This window comes from Heterodontus francisci, chromosome 2 (assembly GCF_036365525.1).
Source record: "Heterodontus francisci isolate sHetFra1 chromosome 2, sHetFra1.hap1, whole genome shotgun sequence".
Lineage (NCBI taxonomy): Eukaryota > Metazoa > Chordata > Chondrichthyes > Heterodontiformes > Heterodontidae > Heterodontus > Heterodontus francisci.
Genome location: NC_090372.1, coordinates 184629908 through 184653229, shown reverse-complemented (window position 1 = coordinate 184653229; position 23322 = coordinate 184629908). Strand labels below are relative to the sequence as shown.

The 23322-nt window shown below is 40.4% G+C and overlaps 1 protein-coding gene across 7 annotated transcripts in view; it reads right to left on the bottom strand.

Annotated features, from left to right (window-relative positions):
* The window catches only part of LOC137349254 (cAMP-responsive element modulator-like), a 160641-nt gene that overhangs the window by 127797 nt on the left and 9522 nt on the right, over nucleotides 1-23322 (bottom strand). For 6 of the 7 annotated variants that reach the window (XM_068014806.1, XM_068014766.1, XM_068014814.1 and 3 more), the window contains exons 2-3: nucleotides 7026-7181; nucleotides 4384-4510 (exon numbers count right to left, since the gene is read on the bottom strand). In XM_068014806.1, the coding sequence (XP_067870907.1) occupies nucleotides 4384-4506 (123 nt within the window). In that variant the 5' untranslated portion in view covers nucleotides 4507-4510; nucleotides 7026-7181. Of the gene's footprint in view, nucleotides 1-4383; nucleotides 4511-7025; nucleotides 7182-16642; nucleotides 16789-23322 lie in introns of all 7 variants that reach the window. The other variant, XM_068014781.1, reaches the window with a different exon arrangement.

The window sequence follows — 23322 nt, the reverse complement described above, 5'->3', positions numbered from 1 at the left end:
GCAGGCTTGAGGGGCCCAAATAGCCTATTCCTGCTCCTAGTTTGTATGCTCTATTACGACCGAGGTGGGAGGAGTGCACTGTTTATTCTAGTATCACTTCTCCACAGGTCACAACATATATTTAAATTTTCCCACTTACCGATATGGTCAATCATATACTCTATCTTTTCCAAAATAAAACACACTAACCAGGTTTTTTTAATGAACAAAATGATCAGTTTATTGTAAAACAAGTCTTAACCAGTAATGAAGTAAAACATAAACACACAGATTGAAATTTTAAAGTTCCCCTTTTACCTTAGCCCCACACAATCACATACACACATACACAGGTTAACTGGAAAAAAAAGGGATTTGTGTTTTTGGAGCTCTATTACAGGAAAAAAAAAACACTTGCACTGAATACTTGCTCTTTCCTGAAGAAACAGCTGATGAGATATGTTGTGTTCCAAAACTGGCATACAGTCTGGCCTCCGAGTACACATAGACAGGTCACTGGGATCTTTTAGAACAGTTCTTTTCAGACGGTGTTGAGAATTAATTTAGTAGGCTTTTCTTCAAAAACAGGAGACAAGATGAGTTGACACATTGGACTTCTCAGGGTCTTTTAGAGAGGTGCTGGAAAGCTGAGCTGGGTTGTGGTCTTCTCTGCTTCCTTTAGAATTCTCTTCTCCTTCTGCAGGCTTTTTAAAGAGATGGAACAGACTGTACTGAGCTGGGGTTCTGTCCTGCAGTTTTTTTCAAAAAACTCCAACCCCTTTAAAACAGTTCATTTCCAGCTTCCAACAATTCAAAAGTCCACCTTCTGACCTGTCACTTCTCTGCACACATCTTCCCCCAGTTATCAAGGATTCTGTTCTAGTTTTAAGTTGAGTCATGTGACAACCAGTAAACATTGTTGCCAAACAAGTTCTTTCAGTGTCTTTTTGAAAAAAAAAGGTCCACATTTCTTTAATTTGACAATGAATTTTTAGAAGCACTTTCATAACAGTTCGTATGAAGTGGTGTTTTGTGAATCTATACCCCCATATCACTTTCATTCAGAACATAATTAGTGCTTTTTTTTAAAGGAAATTACATGAACTTACTAACATTGAATTTCATCTTCCCACTTTTTAGCCCATTCCCGACATTGGCTCCCAGTCCAGCAACACCACAAATTTATAATTCTCATCCTTCTGTTCAAATCCCTCCATTGCCTTGCCCCTCCCTAGCTCTGTAACCCCTCCAGGCCAACAACCCTCCTAGATCTCTGCACTTCTCCAATCCTGGCTTCCTGCACATTTTTAATTTCCATCTCCCCAACATTAATGGCCATCAATTCAGCTGCATAGGCCCTAAATTCTAGAATTCCTCCCTAAACCTCTCCACTTCTCTCTCCTCTAAGATGCTCCTTAAAACCTATCTTTTTGACAAACTTTTGGTCACCAATCCAGATATCTCTTTACATGACGCAATGTCAGATTGTTTGATAATTTTCTTGTGAAGTACCTTAGGATGTTTTGCATTAAAGATATTGTATAAATGCAAGTTTTTGTCATCAATATCCCTTTGCAGCTTCATTAGTCTTTTAAAGAATTAGCCATACTTTCTATAATTTTAACACCACTCCTTCTCGGCCTCTCTCCAGATCATCGATATACATGGTGAGCTTAACTGACCCCAGATCTGAACCTTCTACCTAATTTTTAATCCAGTTCTCTATCCTCCCTCAACTCCATACCCTTTCATCTTCTCTAGTAATTTCCTATAGGAAATCTTGTCAAAGGCTTTCCTCATGTCCAAGCACAATACAGTCACTGTATTTACCCCATCTCCTATGGCAGATACTTCTGCAAAAAATTATCTGCCGTTTGTCAAATATTGTGTCATGCTAGGCCCCCACCTGACAAGAATGAGGCGCATTAATTCTGTCATGAATTTTGATTTTAAACTATTACTGGAGTGAAGAAAGGACTTGTTAAACAGATCAGCCGTGGCTGGAAAAGACATTTGCATATTAACAGACAGTGATTGGAAGGACAAAGGACCATTCCCTGACACATTCAACCCACAATGGACCTTGATCACCAGGTATTGTGTGTAAGAGAAGCACTCCAGAGACTGCTAAGATAATACAGTCCAAGACATGGTCAGACCAGTTAGTCACATGACTAACCTGCTTGGCAACCTGGGGTTTTCTGAATTGTACAAACAGTTTGAACTCAAAGACTTTTGCTCCTGGGCTGAGAAGATCTTTCTTGTCTGCTCCCATCTCTTTCTCACTCAAGCCTCTGAATCCATTGACGACACATGAACCGCAAGAGAGAAAAGTCTCCTACAGTGAACAAGGTTTAAGAAGAATGCTGGGTCCCAAAGCAAGAACTACCTACAATCAAGCACTCTACAGTTAGCTTGAAGAACTGTAATAAAAACTCTTCAGATTTTGCCTCAAACTTTTCACTTTATTTCTTCTTCTGCTCTTTTCCGTCTCTATTTGCACGTGTGTATTGCGTATGCATGCTTGCATAGGCGCATCGTGTATCCGTTGGCGTCAACCTAATTAGAGTTTAAGTTTAATAAATTTCAATCTTCCTTCTTTAAACCGAAGAAACCCTATTTGTGCTAGTTACTTTGTCTTATAATTGGAAAGCAGTGAACAAGGATTCACCAAGGGGCAGCTAAAAACACAGTGTGCTTAAAAATAAAACCCTGTGACGATAAGACCTGGTGAAGGCTGAGAGGGACCATAGACACCTTTTTCACCTGGTCGTAACAATTGTCTTTCGGAATTCACACTGGCTACCTCTAACTATTTGCTCTTTACCTATGAATATGGTAACTGCATCCCTAATTAGGGATACTTACAATTTTCTCCCAACCATAAAATGTAAGTTAATTGGCCAGATTCGCCATTGCTCCCCTTTTAAAATTGGATGCTACATTGGTCACACTATTTGCGCTGCACAGATCCACATGGAACAGATCCCTGAAATTTAATTTCTAAGGCTGCAGAAATTTCCTCCCTCATCTTCCCGAGGATCATAGAATGCATATCATGCCTGAGGCTTTGTCTTCCTTCAACCTAACTAACTTATCTAAAGTTTCCTTTTATCCATCATAGTATCATTCATATAATAAAAGCAAAATACTGCAGATGCTGGAAATCTGAAATATAAACAAGAAATGCTGAAACTACTCAGCAGGTCTGGCAGCATCTGTGGAGAGAGAAGCAGAATTAACGTTTCAGGTCAGTGACCTTTCATCATTATTTATTATAGTATCATTCATCTCGTTCTCAACAACCTCAGGATTGAAACATTCCTTGCTAATATAAAAATTGTAAAAATCTGTCGAATAGGTGTGTCAGAATCATGTAAACCTGTTCTTTCTAATAAAGAAACACAAAGGGAAGTTCTGCCTAATTCTGTTATCTGCTGCATTTTATTTCTGTCGATGCCCGAGAAAAGATAAAGGATTCGGGTATTGCCCGTATCTGTTTCATGAATTGCTGTATACAGCTAAGTCCAAAGTTGCTGAAGGCTTTGCAATGCCTAATGCTGCTGTTTATTTAGATGCTAGAGCAAGTCCCTGAAGGAAATTACTCTGCTTTCAACAAAAACTAGTTATGTTGTTTGCTGCATCTTCCCCCTTAGACAGACACCGCACATAATATCAAAGTCATAGAGTCATAAGTATTGCATAAAAATAAGGACAGAATATATGACTTAAAAATGGATACTGAATTACATCTGCACACCATGTACTAATTATTCTCTCATTCTCTAACATCTCTTCACTTGAAGACTACATTTGGTCTGAACAGAATGCAACAGGGGAAAGGGGAAGGAGAGAACACAAGAATAATTCAGGACACAGCAGGGCAGGACAAGACAGGATTCAAAAGTCTCCTGTCTAATTCCTCCAACTGCTTCCAAGCATTTGCCTAGCTGCCCTGAAAACTGACAAGAGCATCCACCCATTCATCGCAAATGCTTTTCAGACCTCCCAAACTGGATCCGAGCGCACCACCTATCCATCTATGCGGAGTGCTTTCTAACATACCTGCACATCTCACTAGTGACAGTAATTCTTAGACAGCCAAGACATAGGTAAAAATGTTAGGCTGAGAAGTGAAAGAAAGCAAGAACTGAAGTAACAGAACAAAAGAGGGTCTTCAAAGGTTTGATGCGGAAGAGATAAAAAGCGAAATTGGAGTAAGAGTCAATCCATATTCTTGGAAATTTTAAGATAATGGCTCTTGCTCATTACATGGTCTTTGTCATCAACTGGATAAATTCCACATTTGGCATCTAAACAGCATTAACTTTTATATATGCAATATAACAACTAAAAAAAAAAATTCAATCTTCTTTACAGGCGGAGCAATTAGTACAGTTTTACCTGTGCAATGGTAGGGATTTGAGTCTGAGAATTCTGAGCTTGCAATTGGATAGATTCGCTATCTGTCGCAGAATCTGTTACACTGCCATCTTGATGAGATTCAACAACTGATTCCATGGTCATTTGTCTAAAAAAAAAGCAAGACACAAATGGTTCTCAGTTAAAACGTAAAGTAAATCATGTATATAGAAGACAATGAAGTTGATCCATGTGCATCAATTGCTTTTGCTGCAAAGCTACTTCACATATTCTACTTTGGGAGGCAGGGTGAGAAGACATGGGGAATGGAATTATGGTAATCTCCAGTTTACTGAAGGCTTGTATTATGTTTGTATTCTCTAGCCATGCACTCACAATCCAGAACATTACATAGAAATCATAACACCGGCAAGAAGTTCAGTTCAACCACTCCATGTTGCTTTTTAAAATATGAGCAACAGCCGTAATCCCATATGCTCATCCTGCTCTCATATCTCTTCATTTTCCTTTCCTTTAACCATTTGTCTCATCCATTCTTAGATACTGACAGCCTCACAACCTGTGTAAAAAAGGTTACTCTTGCTCCCTGTCCTAAATCTTCAATCTTGTATCTATGTCTCCTCATGCTAGACCACTCAACCTGGAATTGGGCTGTTTCAATCTACTTTGCCTTAATCGTCTCTGTTCTAACAAAACAACCACAATTTCTCAAGTCTTTCTTTGTATTGGTATTTGCTCCAATCAGGCAGTGTCCTAATGAATGTGCACTGTACACACTCTTGTCTCAAGACACTAATGGTGACACTAAAATAGGTGGGATAGTAGGTTGCAATAAAGAAATTTACAAATGGATATGGATAGGTTAGGTGAATGGGCCAAAATTTGGCAGATGGAGTTTAACGTGGATAAGGTTATCCATTTTGGTCAGAAGAATAGAAAGGCAAATTATCTAAATGGAGAGAAACTTCACAGTGCTTCGGTGCAGAGGGATCTGGGTGTCCTCGTGCATGAATCGCACAAAACTAGTATGCAGGTGTAGCAGGTAATAAGGAAAGCAAATGGAATTTTGGTATTTATTTCTAAAGGAATAGAGTATAAAAGTAGGGAAGTGTTGCTGCAACTGTACAAGGCATTAGTGAGACCGCACCTGGAGTATTGCGTACAGTTTTGGTCCCCTTACTTGAGGAGGGATGTAGTTGCGTTGGAGGCAGTTTAGAGGAGGTTCACTAGATTGATTCCAGAGATGAGGGGTTTGTCTTATGAAGAGAGATTGAGCAGTTTAGGCCTTTACTCTCTAGAATTTAGAAGAATGAGAGGAGATCTAATTGAGGTATATAAGATGATTAAGGGGATTGACAAAGTAGATGTAGAGAGGATGTTTCCTCTGGTGGGGCAATCTAGAACGAGAAGTCATAGTCTTAGGATAAGAGGTAGCAGATTCAAAACAGAGATGAGGAGAAATTACTTCTCTTAAAGGGTCGTGAGTCTGTGGAATTCACTACCCCAGAGTGCAGTGGATGCCGGGACACTGAGTAAGTTTAAGGAGGCGATAGACAGATTTTTAATTAGTAATGGGTTAAAGGGTTATGGAGAACAGCAAGAAAGTGGAATTGAAGCCAAGATGAGATAAGCCATGATTGTATTGAATGGCACAGCAGGCTTGAGGGGCTGAATTGCCTACTCCTGCTCCTAGTTCTTATGTTCTTATGTAATATGCTTCCTATGGCATGGAGCCTGAAACTGAAGTTTTATATAGATTTACCAGTATATTTAAATTTTATATTCTGTACCTTGCACTGTAAATCCCAGTATTCCACTAGCTTTCTTATGGTATTATCTACTCAAGATGGTCTTTTAATGTCTTGTGAAGCTAAACCCTCAAATCCATCTATTCTTCCACATTATCCAGCTTTAACTCCTTCACGTTAACTAACTTGCTGTCTATACCCCACTTTTCCCCAAGACAGATGCCTGAAGACCTTTCATACCTACTCTGTCCAGCTCCTGTACTAATGCATTTTACCAACCAGCCATTAGAAGAGCTTTGGAAATACTTCGCTCGGTAACAGTGATACCATAACACAAAAAATCTTACATTTTTCTATTGATCACATTACACATCATCGAAACCAAAAAGTTCTTTGCTGCAATTAGTATGCACATATTATAGGAGATTTATGATGCCTCAGTGGGCAAATATAGTGTGCTGGTAAAGCAGACAGACCAGAAAGACGCCAGTTTCAAACCTTCGATTATACCTATAGCTGATTTTAATCAATGAGGATACTACATCAGAAACTAATGTCCTCAGGCCAGGGAGGACTGCTATGCAGCAACTATAGCTATTATATATGGACAGTGTTAACCCATCTATGAAGGTCCATGGTTGAACAACCTGACATTCAATTCCTATGTTTAGGACTGAAGAATGGCCATTGGAGCAAGGCAGTAAAAGACGACAGTTACTTTGGAAACAATACAAAATTGTTATTCTACTTGAATATGCCTTTTCAAAATACAGTTAATCTTAAACCAATTGATAGGTTGAAATTATGACAACCTTACAAAAGAATCTTGAATAAAGTGTCCACTTGATCTCCTTTAAAGCTATTGTATCCTCAAAAAAGGTTGCATTTTTTTAAACTTTCAGAGAAGATACTCACCCTGCGTTTCCCAGATTGTTGTGTTTGTATGCAGTCACTAGCTATTTAGGAAATTGGATTTCACTTTCGAATTGCTTCAGAAATATTTTTGTATCAATTATGGAGACATCAGTGACATTCTGCCATCTTACAGCTTCAGGTTCATTCAGCTGCTTCCTTTATGAAAGAAAAATGCAGGGCATAAACTGGGAGAAAGCGTTGTTGGATAAGCAATTAAGATTAACCTCTAATAAACCTGTTTTGCAAAAAAACTGGGGTATTTATTAAAATATTGTTGCAGAATTCTTTGAATAGTGTGTTAGCATATATTTTGGTGATAAAGAATTTTTTTAAGAATAAAAATGCTTACGGTATTGAACATTTTAGCTTTAAGCCAATCAAATCTTCAATTTCAGTGTGCGAGTAAAATGTAGCAATTCAACAATCATATCTTCAAACTAAACTTCATGATTTTGCTTCCTAACCCATAACATATTTTATTAAGGTTACCATTCTATTGTACATCTGGGTTAAATGTGGGTAAATTGTAATGCTCAACATGATAGTTTCTGAATGAATTTTATGCTGTTAATCAAAAGTTGAATTTTACAAAGCAAAGCTGAAGTATTTTTCAGTTCCAGCTAGGAAACATTAAGTTCAAGTTCTGCTTCCAACCAATGTTACTAGTACTTTTTCCAGAGGTCAAAACTCATCAATCTCAAACAAGTTATCAATGAAGAGAAGATGCTCAAAGTGCCCATCATGCACCTGTGAGCATGCCTCCTGCCCCACCCTATCTTAACCAACAGATGCTGTCAGGCCTGCTGAGTATTTCCAGCATTTTCTGCTTTTATTTTGGCCCAAGCACATATGTGGAAAATTCACTCTGGGAAGGGAGGAGGAGAAACAGTGGCACAGTGGTTAGCACCGCAGTCTCACAGCGCAAGCGACCCGGGTTCAATTCTGTGTGGAGTTTGCAAGTTCTCCCTGTGTCTACGTGGGATTCCTCCGGTTTCCTCCCACAGCCAAAAGACTTGCAGGTTGATAGGTAAATTGGCCATTATAAATTGCCCCTAGTATAGGTAGGTGGTAGGGGAATATAGGGACAGGTGAGGATGTGGTAGGAATATGGGCTTAGTGTAGGATTAGTATAAATGGGTGGTTAATGGTCGGCACAGACTCGGTGGGCTGAAGGGCCTGTTTCAGTGCTGTACCTCTAAATCTAAAAGCAAAAAGTGGAATAGAACCATGGAAATTTCAGCATGAGAAACGGCCATTCAACCAATCGTGCTCATGTCAGTGCTTTCTATACATGAGAAATATTCTAATCTTATTTCCCTGCTCTTCCTCATATCACTTGGTGTTTTTAATGTTAAATTTAAGAGGCAGTTTCATTACTTGTAGTTAGCAGGTTTCTTGTAATGTTATCAGCTTGCATCTTGCGACATGGGAAAATATATGAAAGGTTGAGCGTGTGCTCTGTGCAGTCAAGGCGCCAGCCTTGATTCAGTGGCAGCATTGTTGTTTCTGCGTCAGAAGGTTGTGGGTTCAAGACCCACTTGAGATTTCAGCACATAATCTAGTGATACTTCAGTGCAATATTGCATTGTCAAAGAACTCTCACGCAAATACAAATCCTACTAATCAAAGAGCAGAGGAGTTCTCCTGGTGTCTTGGCCAACATATCCCTCAACTAACAGCATATCTGGTCATTTCTTTCATTGCTGTTTGTGGGGCAACTGTCACATTTCTGACATTACAACAGTGACTACACTTCAGAAGTATTTAATTGGCTGTAAAGCATCTTGGACGTCTTCTGGTCGTGAAAGGCGCAATATAAACCCGAGTGTTTATTCTAGTTTCATTGCGCAGTGTTATATATGCAGCAAGCAGAGTATTTCTAATCCTTCCTTAAATGCTGTGATTGATTTGACTTCAACAACTATTTGTGGTCATGCACCCATAGTCTAATAATCCTTTTTGAGTGGATTTGTTTCCCCAAGTTCCCTTCTAGTACTAGGCCCAAATTAATGCCCCCTTCTTCTCAATTCATCCCCTGTAAAAATAGTCTTTACTATTATCCTTTCAATTTTTTTCAAAATTTGAATACTTCGATTAGATTCCTCTTTAACCATCTCTGCTGCAGTCAATGCATCCAGTGAATTTAGGTTGTACCTTTTTTACAACTCCAATATTTTCCATCATGGGATGAGTAAAACTATATACAGTATTTCACTATGGCCCAAATAGTGTCTTTTGCACATTAACCCCTTGCTTTACACACAAACCCATTTCCATTTTTATGGCATCTTGCTGCTGTAATTTTGAAGACCTGTGTCTGAGTTAGGGAAGTGAAAAACCGACCAAAATTTCACACGTAGTTGCTAGACAGTGATCATGCTGGATGGGCAAGATTAGACACAGGTGTGATGTACTTAACTAACTGATACTCACCAAAGCTGCTGCTGCAATTACTACGACCATTTATATAACAACTTTGAAAGTAGTAAACTGTTGGAAGAACGCAGAGTTTTCAGAGGGTTGTCAAGCTGAAGAGTTTGCTCTCATACATGCTTTAGTTGCGACCAGACACGACTATTGACAGTGGACCAAAAACTTAGTCAAAGAGTGTCTTAAAGGACACAAGAGAGGAGAGGTTTAGGAAGGAAATGGTGGTATGATTAAACTCAAGAATGTTCAAGGGGCCAGAATTGGAGGAGTGCAGCTATCTCAGAGGATCGTAGGGCTGGAGAATACAGAAATAGGGAGGGGCGAGGCCACAGAAGAATTTGAAAACAAGGATGAGAATTTTAAACTCAAAGTGTTGCTTGACTGGGAGCCAATGTAGGTCAGCAAGCACATGGGGTTATGGGTGAATGGGACTTGGCACGAATTAGAATGTGGCGAGCAGAGTACTGGATTAGCTTGAGTTTATGGGGGTGTGGGTGGGAGAAAGAGGGGAGGCCAGCCAGGAGAGAATTGCAATAGTCTAGACTGGAGGTAATAAAGCACGAGTAAGTCTCAACAGCAGCTGGGCTGAGGGAGGAGCAGAAAAAGGTAATATTATGGATGTGAAAGTAGGCGGTCTTGGTGATGGAAAGGATCGGGATCAGAAACTCAGCCCCAGGGTGAAATAGGATACCAATGTTATGAAGAGTCTGGTTCAGCCTGAGATAGTGACCAGGCAAGGGGATGGAATCAGGAACTAGGGAATGGAATTTGTGAGAGGAGCCAAGAAAATGGCTTTGCTCTTCCCAGCGTTTAGTTGGAGGAAATTTCAGCCTATCCCAGATTTAACGTGGGACAAGCAATCCGACAACACAAAGGCAGTGGAGGGTTTAAGAGAGGTGGTAGTCAGTTTGAGCTGGGTATCATCAGCATACATGTGGAACCTGACATTGTGTCACCATAGGAAGCATGTAGATGAAAAATACAACAACTCGTATTTATATAACACCTTTAATGTAATAAAACATCCCAAGGCACTTCACAGGGGAATGATCAAATAAAATATGACACCGAGTCACATAAGGAGATATTAGGTCAGATAACCAAAAGTTTGGTCAAAGAAGTAAGTTTTAAAGGAGTATCATAAAGGAGGAAAGTGAGGTACAGAGGCAGAGAGGTGTAGGGAGGCAATTCCAGAGCTTAGGGCCGAGGCAACTGAAGGCACAGCCACCGATGGTGGAGCAATTATCTAAAAATAAAATCGGGTATGCTTAAGAGGCCAGAATTAGAAGAGCAGAGACATCTCGGAGGGTTGTGAGGCTGGAGAAAAGTACAAAGATATGGAGGGGTGAGGTCATGGACGGATTTGAAACAAAGGATGAGAATTTTAAAATGAAGATGTCACTTAAATCGGGAGCTAACAGAGGGTCAGCAAACACAGGAATGATAGGTGAATGGGATTTAGTATGAGTTAGAGCACAGGCAGCAAAATTTAAGATTGCCTCAAGTTTAGGGAGGTTAGGATGTGGGAGTCTAGCCACCAGTGCGTTGGAATATTCAAGTCTACAGGCAACAAAGACATGAATGAAGGTTTCAATAGCAGATGAGGTGGTTGGGGCGGGGTGGGGGGGGGGGGGGCGGGGGTTGGGAAGTCAGGTGTCACCACAGGCAGCATGCAGAGGTGGAAATATGCGGTCTTAGGGATGCCGCGAATGTGCGGTCGGAAGCTCATCGCGGGGTTAAATATGACACTAAGGTTGTGAACAATCTGGTTTAGTCTCGGACTGTTGCCAAGGAGAGGGAGGGAGTCAGTAGCTGGGAAACGAATTTTGGAGCAGGGTTTGAAAACAATGGCTTCGGTCCTCCCAATATTTAATTGAAGGAAATTTCTGCTCATCCAGTACTGGATGTTGGATAAGCAGTCTGATAATTTAGCAACAGTGGAGGAGTCGAGAGAAGTGGTGGTGAGGTAGAGCTGGTTGTTATCAGCATACATGTAAAAACTTACACTGTGCTTTCAGATGATGTCGCCAAGAGGCAGCATGTAGATGAGAAATAGGAGGGGGCCAAGGATAGATCCTTTGGAGACACCAGAGGTAATGGTGCAGAAGCAGGAAGAAAAGACATTGCAATTGATACGCTGGCTATGATCAGTTAGCTCATAGAACCAGGCCAAGTGCAGTCCCATCCAACTGGATGACATTAGAGAGGCATTGGGGGAGGATGGTGTGGTCAACCATGTCAAGGGTGGGGGGGAAAGGATGCAAAGAGAATAGAAACTGTAATGAAACACAATGATCAAAATCCTGAGGCTTTGAACAAGAGGTCTCTGGATCCAATTCGGTTTCCTACAACCTTAAATGGACCCTGTATGACAAAGGAAATAAAATTTAAAATAAAACAGAAAAATTAGGCTTACGGCTAATGTCAGAAGCAAAGGTCAGTTAATAACCAAGAAGATTAGGGAAAATACAGAAAGGAATTGAAAAAGTTAACACAGAAAGCAAAGAAAGGTTACGAGAAGATTAGTAGGCAACGTTAAACGTTGGGGGTGGCACAGTGGTTAGCACCGCAGCCTCACAGCTCCAGCGACCCGGGTTCAATTCTGGGTACTGCCTGTGTGGAGTTTGCAAATTCTCCCTGTGTCTGCGTGGGTTTCCTCCGGGTGCTCCGGTTTCCTCCCACAGCCGAAGACTTGCAGGTTGATAGGTAAATTGGCCATTATAAAATTGCCCCTAGTATAGGTAGGTGGTAGGGGAATATAGGAACAGGTGAGGATGTGGTAGGAATATGGGATTAGTGTGGGATTAGTATAAATGGGTGGTTGATGGTCGGCACAGACTCGGTGGGCCGAAGGGCCTGTTTCAGTGCTGTATCTCTAAATCAAAATCAAAAAATCAAATCTAAATCTAAATCAATAAACTGAACCTGAAAAAGTTTTATAAACGTATCACGTGTAAGAGGTATCTAAAGGAAAAATTGGACCTATAAGGATCCAAAGGGAAATCTTCATGTACAGGCAGAGGAAATCGCTAAAGTATTAAATGAGTACTTTGCATGTCTTTACAAAGGAACTGGATAATGTGAAGGTGACACTAAGAGGGGAGGGAAATTATGGACAGGATAGTAATAGAGGTGTACTAAAAAGGTTAGCATTACATCACATTCCCTTTTCTGTTTTATTTCAAAATTTCTTAAGGTAGTGCAGAAGATGTTGTATACATGGACTTTGTAAGGCATTTGACAAAGTGCCACACAGGAGGCTTAAGGGGATAGAAACCCACAGAATTAAGGGAAAAGTGGCCGCATGGATGCAAAATGGGTGCAATGACCGGAAGCAAAGGGTGGTGGTGGTGGATGGATGCTTTTCATGCCGGTGATTTGCATTGATGTTCTCCAAGGGCCAGTTTTGGGTTAGGGTTCATCAACCTGAAACGCTAACTCAGTTTCTCTCTCCACAGATGCTATCTGACTTGCTGAGTATTTCCAGCATTTTCTGTTTTATTACAGCAACAGTTAAGTTACGCTTCTAGCAAGCACCAGTCATATTCACAAGGCGTCTTCTTTCGATTTCAGTTTTCTCTGTCATACTGTAATGATATGCACTTTTAAAGGGGAATAAATAAAATATGCTCCAATATTTGTATCTCTTCATAGGTCAATAGACCTAACAGCACGAGAACAAAGCCACATCCTTTTGGTCACTGCCAAAATGTAAAACATTGGTGAGATAGCAAAACTGATATATGCTAGGGGACAAGACTTAAACTTTTTAATGATCTTAATAATACTATAATTACATTATCTAAAGAAGGGTTTATAAGCATTCATGTTTGTCTACTATACCTTTTAGTGTCATATATGTACCATAAGCGATGCAGATTATTGAGTAGGATTGTTTTGGCGTTAGAGTAAATAGACTACTCTTAATTCAAAGTCACCTACTTTCATTCGTCTAATAATTTAAGCACGCAATTACCACTTTGCTTTGTACAAAAAAGACTTGCATTTATATAGCACCTTTCATGACCACAGGTTATTCTAAAGCACTTTAGAGCCAATGAAGTACTTTTGAAGTGTAGTTTCTGTTGTAATGTTGGAAAGGCGACAGCAAGCTCCCACAAACATCAATATAATAATGACATCAATAATGACCAGATAATCTGTTTTTGTGATGTTGATTGAGGGATAAATAAACTCCCCTGATCTTATTTGAAATAGTGCCATGGGATCTTTTATGTGCACCAGACAAGGAAGACAGGCCTCACTTTAATGTCTCATTCAAAAGACGACATCTCCAACAGTACAGCACTCCCTCAGTACTACATTTGAATGTCAGCCTTGTATTTTTGCTCAAGTTCTGGAGTGGGACTTGATCCCACAACCTTCTGAGAGTGCCACCACTGAGCCATGGCTGATGACATTGCATGAATTGAATTATTAGCCAATATGAGTATTTTGTAAAGTGCAAATGAACAATTTCACTGTTTGCCTTTAATGCATCCCCCTGGGGGCTTTGGATGATATACCAAACTGCTGCATATCTAGAGTAAAATAAGTAAAGCTCACTATAACAAAACAAATTTCACATGATTATAGTTTGTATTGTATTGGTGCAACTTCAGGATCAGACTTTAAAAGAGCAGTCACAGTGAATCTTCATGCCAGATTTTTTAAAATATGTGCATAACATATGCATATTATTGTACGAGAATTGTATTTTTATTTTTTCATGGTGTCACTGGCTGGACCAGCATTTACTGCCCAACTATAATTGCCCTTGAGAAAGTGGTAGTGAGCCGCCTTCTTGAACTGCTGCAGTCCATGTGGGGTAGGTACACCCACAGTGCTGTAAGGGAGGGAGTTCCAGGATTTTGACCCAGCGACAGCGAAGTAACGGCAATATAGCTCCAAGTCAGGATCGCGTGTGGCTTGGAGGGGAAACTTGCAGGTGGTGGTGTTCCCATGCATCTGCTGCCCTTGTCCTTTGAGGCGAGAGAGGTCGTGGGTTTAGAAGGTGCTGTCAAAGGAGCCTGGGTGAGTTGCTGCAGTGCATCTTGTAGATGGCACACACTGCTGCCACTGTGCGTTAGTGGTAGAGGGAGCGAATGTTGGAGGTAGTGGATGGGGTGCCAATCAAGCAAGCTGCTTTATCCTGGATGGTATCGAGCTTCGAGTGTTGTTGGAGCCGCACTCATCCAGGCAAGTGGAGAGTATTCCATCACACTCCTGACTTGCACCTTGTAGATGGTGGACAAGCTTTGGGGAGTCAGGTGGTGAGTTACTTGCCACAGAATCATTACAGTGCAGAAGGCCATTCAGCCCATCATGTCTGTCTTCTCCTCGTAATCCTGCACATTCTTTCTTTTCATATAACTATCCAATTCCCTTTTGAATGCTTCAATTGAACCTGCCTCCACCACATTCTCAGGCAGCACAATTCAGACCTTAACCACTCATTGTGTGAAAAAGTTTTCCTCATGTCACTTTCATTTCTCTTATCAAATACTTTAAAGCTGTGCCCACTCGTTCTCGATCCTTTCACGTGTGGAAACAGTTTCTCTCTATCTACTCTGTCCAGACCCCTCATGATTTTGAATACCTCTCAAATCACATCTCAGCCATCTCTCCTCCAAGGAAAACAGCCCTAACTTCTCCAATCTATCTTCATAACTGAAATTCCTCATCCCTGGAACCATTCTCGTGAATCTTTTCTGTACTCTCTCCAAGGTCCTCATGTCTTTCCTAAAGTGCAGCGCCCAGAACTGAATGCAATACTCCAGCTTGTACTGTGCCCCTATTAATAAAGCCCAGGATACTATATGCTTTATTCACTGCTCTCTCAATCTGTCCTGCCACCTTCAATGACTTATGCACACATACACCTAGGTTCATCTGCTCCCGCACTCCCTTTACAATTGTATCCCTTATTTTATATTGTCTCTTCATGTTCTTCCTACCAAAATGAATCACTTCACATTTCTCTGCATTGAACTTCATCTATTACCTGTCTGCCCATTCCGCCAACTTGTCTATGTCCTTTTGAAGTTCTACACTATCCTCCTCACAGTTCACAATGCTACCAAGTTTCATATCATCTGCAAACTTTGAAATTGCGCCCTGTGCACCAAGGTCTAGGTCATTAATATACATCAGGAAAAGCAAGGGTCCCAAAACTGATCCCTGGGGAACACCACTACAAACCTTCCTCCTAAAGTCTGGCTCAGGTATGAAATTGAAACCAGACCACAGCCAACCAGAACCCGACCCGGGCCTGAGTCCTTTAATTTTTTTTGCGCCTGACCCAACACAAATATCGTTCATCCATTCCGGCAGCAAGCTATTCCTGCAGATGGAGTTGTGGGGAATCATGGGTACGCCTGATCCCTTGACTTCCCAGAAGCAGCACTGTCCAGCCTGACCCGACACATACAGTCGGGTCTCGTCAGGTTTGGGCCGGGTAGCCAGGCTTTACTTCCTCCAGCCCGAAAAACATCCATTAACCACTAGTCTTTGTTTCCTGTCACTCAGTCAATTTTGTATCCATGTTTCTACCGTCTCTTTTATTCCATAAGCTACAAGTTTGCTCACAAATCTGTTGTGTGACACTGTATCAAACGCCTTTTGAAAGTCCACGTACACCACATCAACAGCATTGCCCTCATCAAAAAACTCGAGCAGGTTAGTTAAACATGATTTTCCATTAAGAAATCAATACTGGTTTTTCTTAATTAACTCGCATTTGTCCACGTGACTATCAATTTTGTCCCGAATTATTTTTTCTTGACGTTTCCCCACCACCAAAGTTAAGCTGACTGGCCTGTAGTTGCTGGGCTTATCTTTACACCCTTTTTTGAACAAGGGTGTAACGTTTACAATTTTCCAGTCCTCCAACACCCGTGCCCCCCAACACCCCCAAACCCCAAGTCAAAGGAAGACTGAAAAATTATAGCCCATGCCTCTGCAATTTCCACCCTCACTTCCCTCAGTATCCTTGGATGCATCACATCTTGTCTTGGTGCTTCATCCACTTTAAGTAAAGGCAGCCAATCTAATACTTCCTCTTTATTAATTTGCAGCCTCGGACCTGCTCTTGTGGCCACAGTACTTAAATGGCTGGTCCAGTTCAGTTTCTGGTCAATGGTAAGCCCCAGGATGCTGATGGTTAGGAAAATCAATGATGGTCATACCACTGAATGTCATGGGAAGATGGTTGGATTCCCTCTTGTTGGAGATGGTCATTGGCTGGCACTTGTGTGGCATGAATGCAACTTGCCACTTACCAGCCCAAACCTGAATGTTGTTTAGGTCTTGCTGCTGTCATGCAGGCCCCCACCTGCCAAAAATGAGACATATTAATTTCGCCACATAAACACTGATTTTTAAACTGCTACTGGAGTAAAGAAAGAACTTGTTTTTTTTTTAAAAAAGCAGACCTTTGACTGGAAAGACATATGCATAGTAACAGACCATACTTGGAAAGGACAAAGGGGCCACTCCCTGCTCCAATTTATCCACAATGGACTTTTGATTACCAAGCATTGAAGGTGGATAGTCTAGCATTCCAGGTTAACTGCGAAGAAGGCCGAATACACAAACAAACGTGGTCAGACCAGTTTAGTCACATAACTAACTGGCTGTTGGAGTTTTTTGAATTTGAACTTGCCACAGAGAATTTGAAGTGAAAAAGCTGTTTGCTCCTGGACTGAAGAGACCTCTCTACTGTCTGCTCCCATCTCTTTCTCACGGAACTGAAGACCCATTGAAGACGCATGAACCCCAAGAGAGAAAAGTCTCCTGCAGTGAACAAGGTTTAAGAATACTGGGCCCTAACAAAAAGCAAGACTACCTACAAAAGGACGACAGTAAGCTCGAAGCACAGCAACAAGAAACTCTTCTGATATTGTCTCAAACCTCTCCACTTACTTTTTCTTCTGCTCTTTTCTGGCTCTATTTGCATGTGCAGGCTAGCGTGGCGCACGGCGTGTATTCGTAGTTGTTAACCAAATTTGAACTTAAGTTTAATAAAATTTCACTTTTCTTCTTTAAACCCAAGAAAGCCTGGTGTGTTGGTTTCTTTGCCTTATAATTGGAAAGCGCTGAACAAGGATTCACCAAGGGGAAGCTCAAAAGTGTGTATTAAAAATAAAACCCTGTTACAATAAGACCAGGTGAAAGCTAAAAGGGACCCCTAGACATCTTTCTCAACTGGTTGTAACACTGCATACAGACATGGACTACTTCAGTATCTGAGGAGTCACGAATGGTGCTGAACATTGTGCAATCAGCGAACATCCCCACTTCTGACCTTATGATGGAGGGAAGGTCATTGATGAAGCAGCTGATGATTGGGCCTAGGACACTAACTTGAGGAACTCCTGCAGTGATGTCCGGGGATTGAGATGATTGACCTCCAACAACAACCATCTTCCTTTGTGCTAGGTTTGACTCCAAACAGTGGCGAGTACGCACCCCCCTTCTGATTCCCATTGACTCGTTTTGCTAGGGCTCCTCGATACACACTCAGTCAAATGCTGCCTTGATGTCAAGGGCAGTCACTCTCACCTCACCTCTCGAGTTCAGCTCTTTTGTCCATGTTTGGACCAAGGCTGCAATGAGGTCAGGAGCTGAGTTACAACTAATTTATTATAACTAATATACAATCAACATGGCTTCCGAATCCCCAATACATGACAAAACTGGATGATTAGCAGTGAATTACAAGGCAATAATCCAATAAAGAGCATTTGGATATCACAAAATGATATATATGGAGTTTAAGGTTTGCAATTGTTTTTGTATTACAAGATTGGATTGCTGTCTGAAACTGCATTTATATCGCAGGACCACTTCCTAAGTCACAAGATACAGACGAGGAAGGCCATTCAGCTAATCTAAATTAGCTCAACCACTTAGAAAAACCTACAGCATCACATCAACTAACTTTCTCTTAAACAGCTAAAGATTTGCCTCCACTACACTGCCCAGAGGTCTATCCCTATTGTTTGAAGCTATTGAGCAGCTGAGGAAGCTCCGTATAGGTTAATAACTGAAGAACTTGACTATACAGGATAACCGTGACTGCTTCAGCTATTCAGACCATAAGCAGTCAAGAAAATGACTACCTTTTGAAAGCCCACTAGGTTTTTATTACTAGACACCCGATGAAACAACTCTTCGCAATGCCTAATTTACATGGCCAATTTTGCACAGCTGTAGAGTTCCCATTGACTGCAAACCAGTAATATAAATTCAGCAAATTCAGTGAAAACCGTTCCTCCAATGGCTCAGCAAGCCATTTATCAAGAGAATAGCACAATTTCAGCAGAGAAGAATCATATTTATTTTAGAAAGTCCCAGGGTCACTCTCGCCAGTTTGCACTTCTACCCACAAGGCACTGGGCAGAAACATATACAGTGAACTGGCTGCTTCTAAAAGCTATGATAAAGTAGAACACCATTGTTGTAGAACAAGGGAAGTCAACAACTCTATATTACTAATTGCAGCTGGCAGTGAAAGAACTGCACATTTTCTGTTGGCTCTGCAACCCCAACTAATGAATTATAGGCTCCTGCTTCTTTGTTGGCTACAAGATTTCCATATCAAATGAATTTGCACTGAACTACAATGGCCCAGGTTTTGAAGCAGTAATGGCAGCAAAACTGCCAGCATTTGCAGTCATCACTCCTCTGAAACTGACAGCAATTTCTGGAGTCTGCATATGCACATTTAATTGCAGAAGCCCAGAAGCTGTGGTCAGTGATCCTACACTTCTGCACAGGTGTGCTGTTGAATTCTCCTCAGTCTTCAATTAGAATCACTGAACTGACGAGAACTTTCCCTTTTACGCTATTAGTTATGCTGAGAGAACTTTTGAAAAAGCTACACCTTGTTGAATGACGTGTAACTGGGTTTTAAACTAAGTTCATAATTACTACCGAACAGCCCAATAGCCCTGATAAACTAATTATATTTGTTCAATAGCGAATTTCTCACGATTTTAAAAAATCCACTTTTTAAAATGTTTTTTTAAAAATTCAGTTTCTACCTTAATCCCATATTTATGTCCCAATCATTTAATTTACTCTAGAAAATTGAATTATAAGTAAAAGGTAATCAGTGCATTTTTCACTGTGGATCATTGTGGGTGAGAATACTTCAAAGTAACTGGCAGCTTACCCTGCTTATTGACATCACCATTGCTAGGCGCCTGGAACTCCCCTTGACTTGACACCAGATTCAAATTAACGTTGGGAAAAGGGAACTTCACAGAGAATGCTAGATCTTTGTGGGCAGCTTTCCTGGAGGTCAGCGGCGAGAACCGTTGCTTTGCCTCTGACCACGAAGTCCAGAAATAATTTTAAAATTCTCATCCTTCTTTTCAATATAAACTAACGGGTACAATTCTAAAACGGATGCAGAAACAGTGAAACTTTGGGGCATATGTGCACCAATCACTAAAAGTGGCAGGGCAAGTCGAGAAAGTGGTTGAAAAGGCATACAGCATCGTGGGCTTTATAAATGGAGAAATAGGGAACAAAAGAAAGTTATGATTAACTTATATAAAACACTATTCGGGCTCAACTGGATTATTGTGTCTAATTCTGGGCACTGAACCTTAGGAAGGATGTGAAGACTTTAGAGAGGGTGCAGAAAAGGTTTACGGGAATAGTTCCAGGGATAAAAGGCTTCAGTTAGGTAGAGAAGAAGCTGTTGTTGTTCTTCTTAGAGAAGGTCGAGAGATTTGATAGGGACGTTCAAAATCATGAGGTGTCTAGAGTAGATGGAAACTGTTATTGATGGAAGGGTCGAGAACCAGAGGCGGCTGATTTAAAGGTGATTGCCAAGAAAACAATTTTTACGCAGTGAATAGTTACTCTCTGGAATGCACTGCCAGAAAGGGTGGCGGAAGCAGAATCAATCGTGGCTTTCAAAAGGGAACAGGATCAAAACGGAAAAAATTTGCAGGCCTACGGTGAAAGGGCAGGGGAGTGGGCGAGCTGCATTTCTTTTGCAGAGGACCAGCACAGACTCAACAGGCCAAATGGCCTCCTTCTGTGCTATAACCATCCCGATTCTATTCTATACATCCTTCCATGGATTTACCCCTTCATACCTCTGTGATCTCCAGTCCTACAACCCTCCAAAATCTGTGCTCTCCTTCTGGCCTCTTGCACATGCCCAATTTTATTTGTTCCACCATTGGTTCTAGGCCTTAAGTTCTGGAATTCCCTCTCTAAGCCTCTCCACCCTCCTGAAAACCTACCTTTTTGTTATCAACCCTAACATTCCCTTATGTGGCACCGTGTCAAACTTTCTTTGATAATCACTGTTGTGAAGCATTTTAGTACATTTTACTACATTAAAGGTCCTTATAAAAATGAAGGTTATATAGCCTTAGACAAGTTGGGGCTCCTGTAAAAATCAATGTGCATTCAGTGACATCAATCCCTGTCAAGTGGTCCGAGTGCCTCATTTATATGGGAGTTGACTCACACTGCCCTATCTCGACTTGTACAATAGCATAATCCAGAGACCTAACAACAACATCTCCTTCTGTACGTATCTTTCATGTGCATTTCTTTAACCTTCAGGTCACAGTATTATGGCATAGTAACTGTATATTAATTGGGTGTTTATTTGTATTCAGGCAGTGGACATTAACTGGGAATTCACCTGTGCTCATATATAGGAGCAGGCTAAAACGGTGGTGGTTGAATTGGAGGTGTATTATATGTAATGTGTGTCTCAGTAAATAAAACTTTTTAAGTGTATGAAGACTAGGCTTCAGTTCTATCCTTCACCACCTGGCTGTGAGTTGTAACAAGGTGAGACTTGATATAAATAAGTTGCTTTACTGCACAGTATGAAAATACAGAGGTTATGATTGATGGACATAAGTGCAACAAATACGTTAGCCTTTACACAACATAAAAATAAATGAACATGTTTTGCAATGCCCTTTTCGCTCATTTCCTAATATCTGTGCTCCATCTTCATCACAGTCCTTTAGTCTTAATTTTTTAAATTCTGATGCCAGTGCCAGTTTTTAGTCAAAATTGACGACCCTGCTGCAGAGCACCAACCTAACTTGGTAATATAACCCAAGCCAAGTTCAAATAAATATTTCGGCAACATAGAGTACAAAGAATTGCTAGAACAACAGAAGCAAAATAATAAGGATGCTGGAAATCTGAAATAAAAACATAAAATGCTCGATCTGCTATCCAATCTAACCCTGCCAGCCCTGTGAATTTAACTGCTTGAGACAAGTTTAGCTCAATGTAGTTTTTAAAAAAAAAACATATATTGCACCAATGTCAACCTCATCATGGTGGCATGTCTGAAATCCTGATGCATGACAGTCTTTGAACACTTTTGCTCCCTCGACTGTTCCCACCCACTATGCTAAGTGTCACCAATCGACCAAATCCCTCTCCTGTATCATATCTAGTAATGACATTTTGCTTATATTACCACAATCCAATTTTGCCCAACTCATGTCATTTAACATGGGCACATGCAAAGTCATCAGGTATCAGTTTGTTCTGCAAATTATAGAGGTCTGTATTTATTTCATCAGGACTGTTGTAGTTGTTTAGTCCTTCATCTCTTGCTGTCCCCATTTTTAAGTCACTAGAGTACACAGTTTACAGCAACAGCTTATTAAAGATTAGAATCAGATATGTCAATAGTGTGACATAAGCTTTTTGATGTGAACAATAAATGTTCCAAGTGCACCAACAGCTCACACTTTTAAAGTTGCACAAATTCACAAAAAGTACTGCGGCACGACGGGATTATTTTCACTTTTTCATTACATTTTGCATGAAGTAAAAACAGTGCCTTGCTTTGGAAATTGTATTGTGAAGTTTTGTGGTCGCTTTCCATGTAGTCTTTTCTTCAGAATTCCTTATATTATTTGTTTAATTGCATATTCCAGTACTTTTTTATTACAGGTACAAAATTTCAAAAGTTGGGGGCGATTAAATTAACAATTACCGTAACAAAATATTTAAATTCACCAGATTATTTCAACCATAAAATACACTGTACCCCTATAACGGTTCACCGTTTGAGACTAAATCTGATTTTCTTAAATGTTATAAAAATAAATGCATCAAAATTCCCATGTACTAGATACAAGTTGTAGATAAAAGACTTTAAATAGACTTATTTACAATCACAAACAATGCTTGCTATACACAGGTTCGTCAGCAACTGTAAAAGAGAAAATACTTTTCAGTTCTGCCAAGATTACAAGCAAAATTTTACTTTCTAATTTCTTTTTACAAATACACAATACAAAAAAGTTGCAACATGGAAACAGGCCATTCCATGTCAGCATTTGTCCTTCACACAAGCAAATAGCTCTCATCACTTTTATCCTGTCCAATTACTCTTTAAATGTGGTCATCTGCTTGTGTAATTCCAGTACTTTGCACTTTTCTTTCATACTTACAGCATTTGCTGAGTATTTCCCTTTTTTATTTACAGCCAATTATAAATATTACAGTACGAGGAACAAGTGCAACCATCTGTTCTCAATTGCTAGTTTACCTTCTGCAGCAGTTAATAATGTGTTCATTCTGATCAATTCAAATATGAATTTAAAAATGATGGTAAGATGCCATTAATATGTATCTTGCAAGGTGATGCACTAGATATTAAAACAGACACAGCTGTTTAAAGTGGTCTGTGACAATTCAAGGAAAAGGCAGCACTTTTTTTGCTTGACTGTGGATTGCTTAAAATCATAGAATGATACAGCAGACTTAGCCTGTGCTAAGTCTTTGCTAGAGCTATACAACTCATCCCACTCTTTTCCAAGAGCCCCGCAAGTATTTATCCAATTCCCTTTTGAAAAGG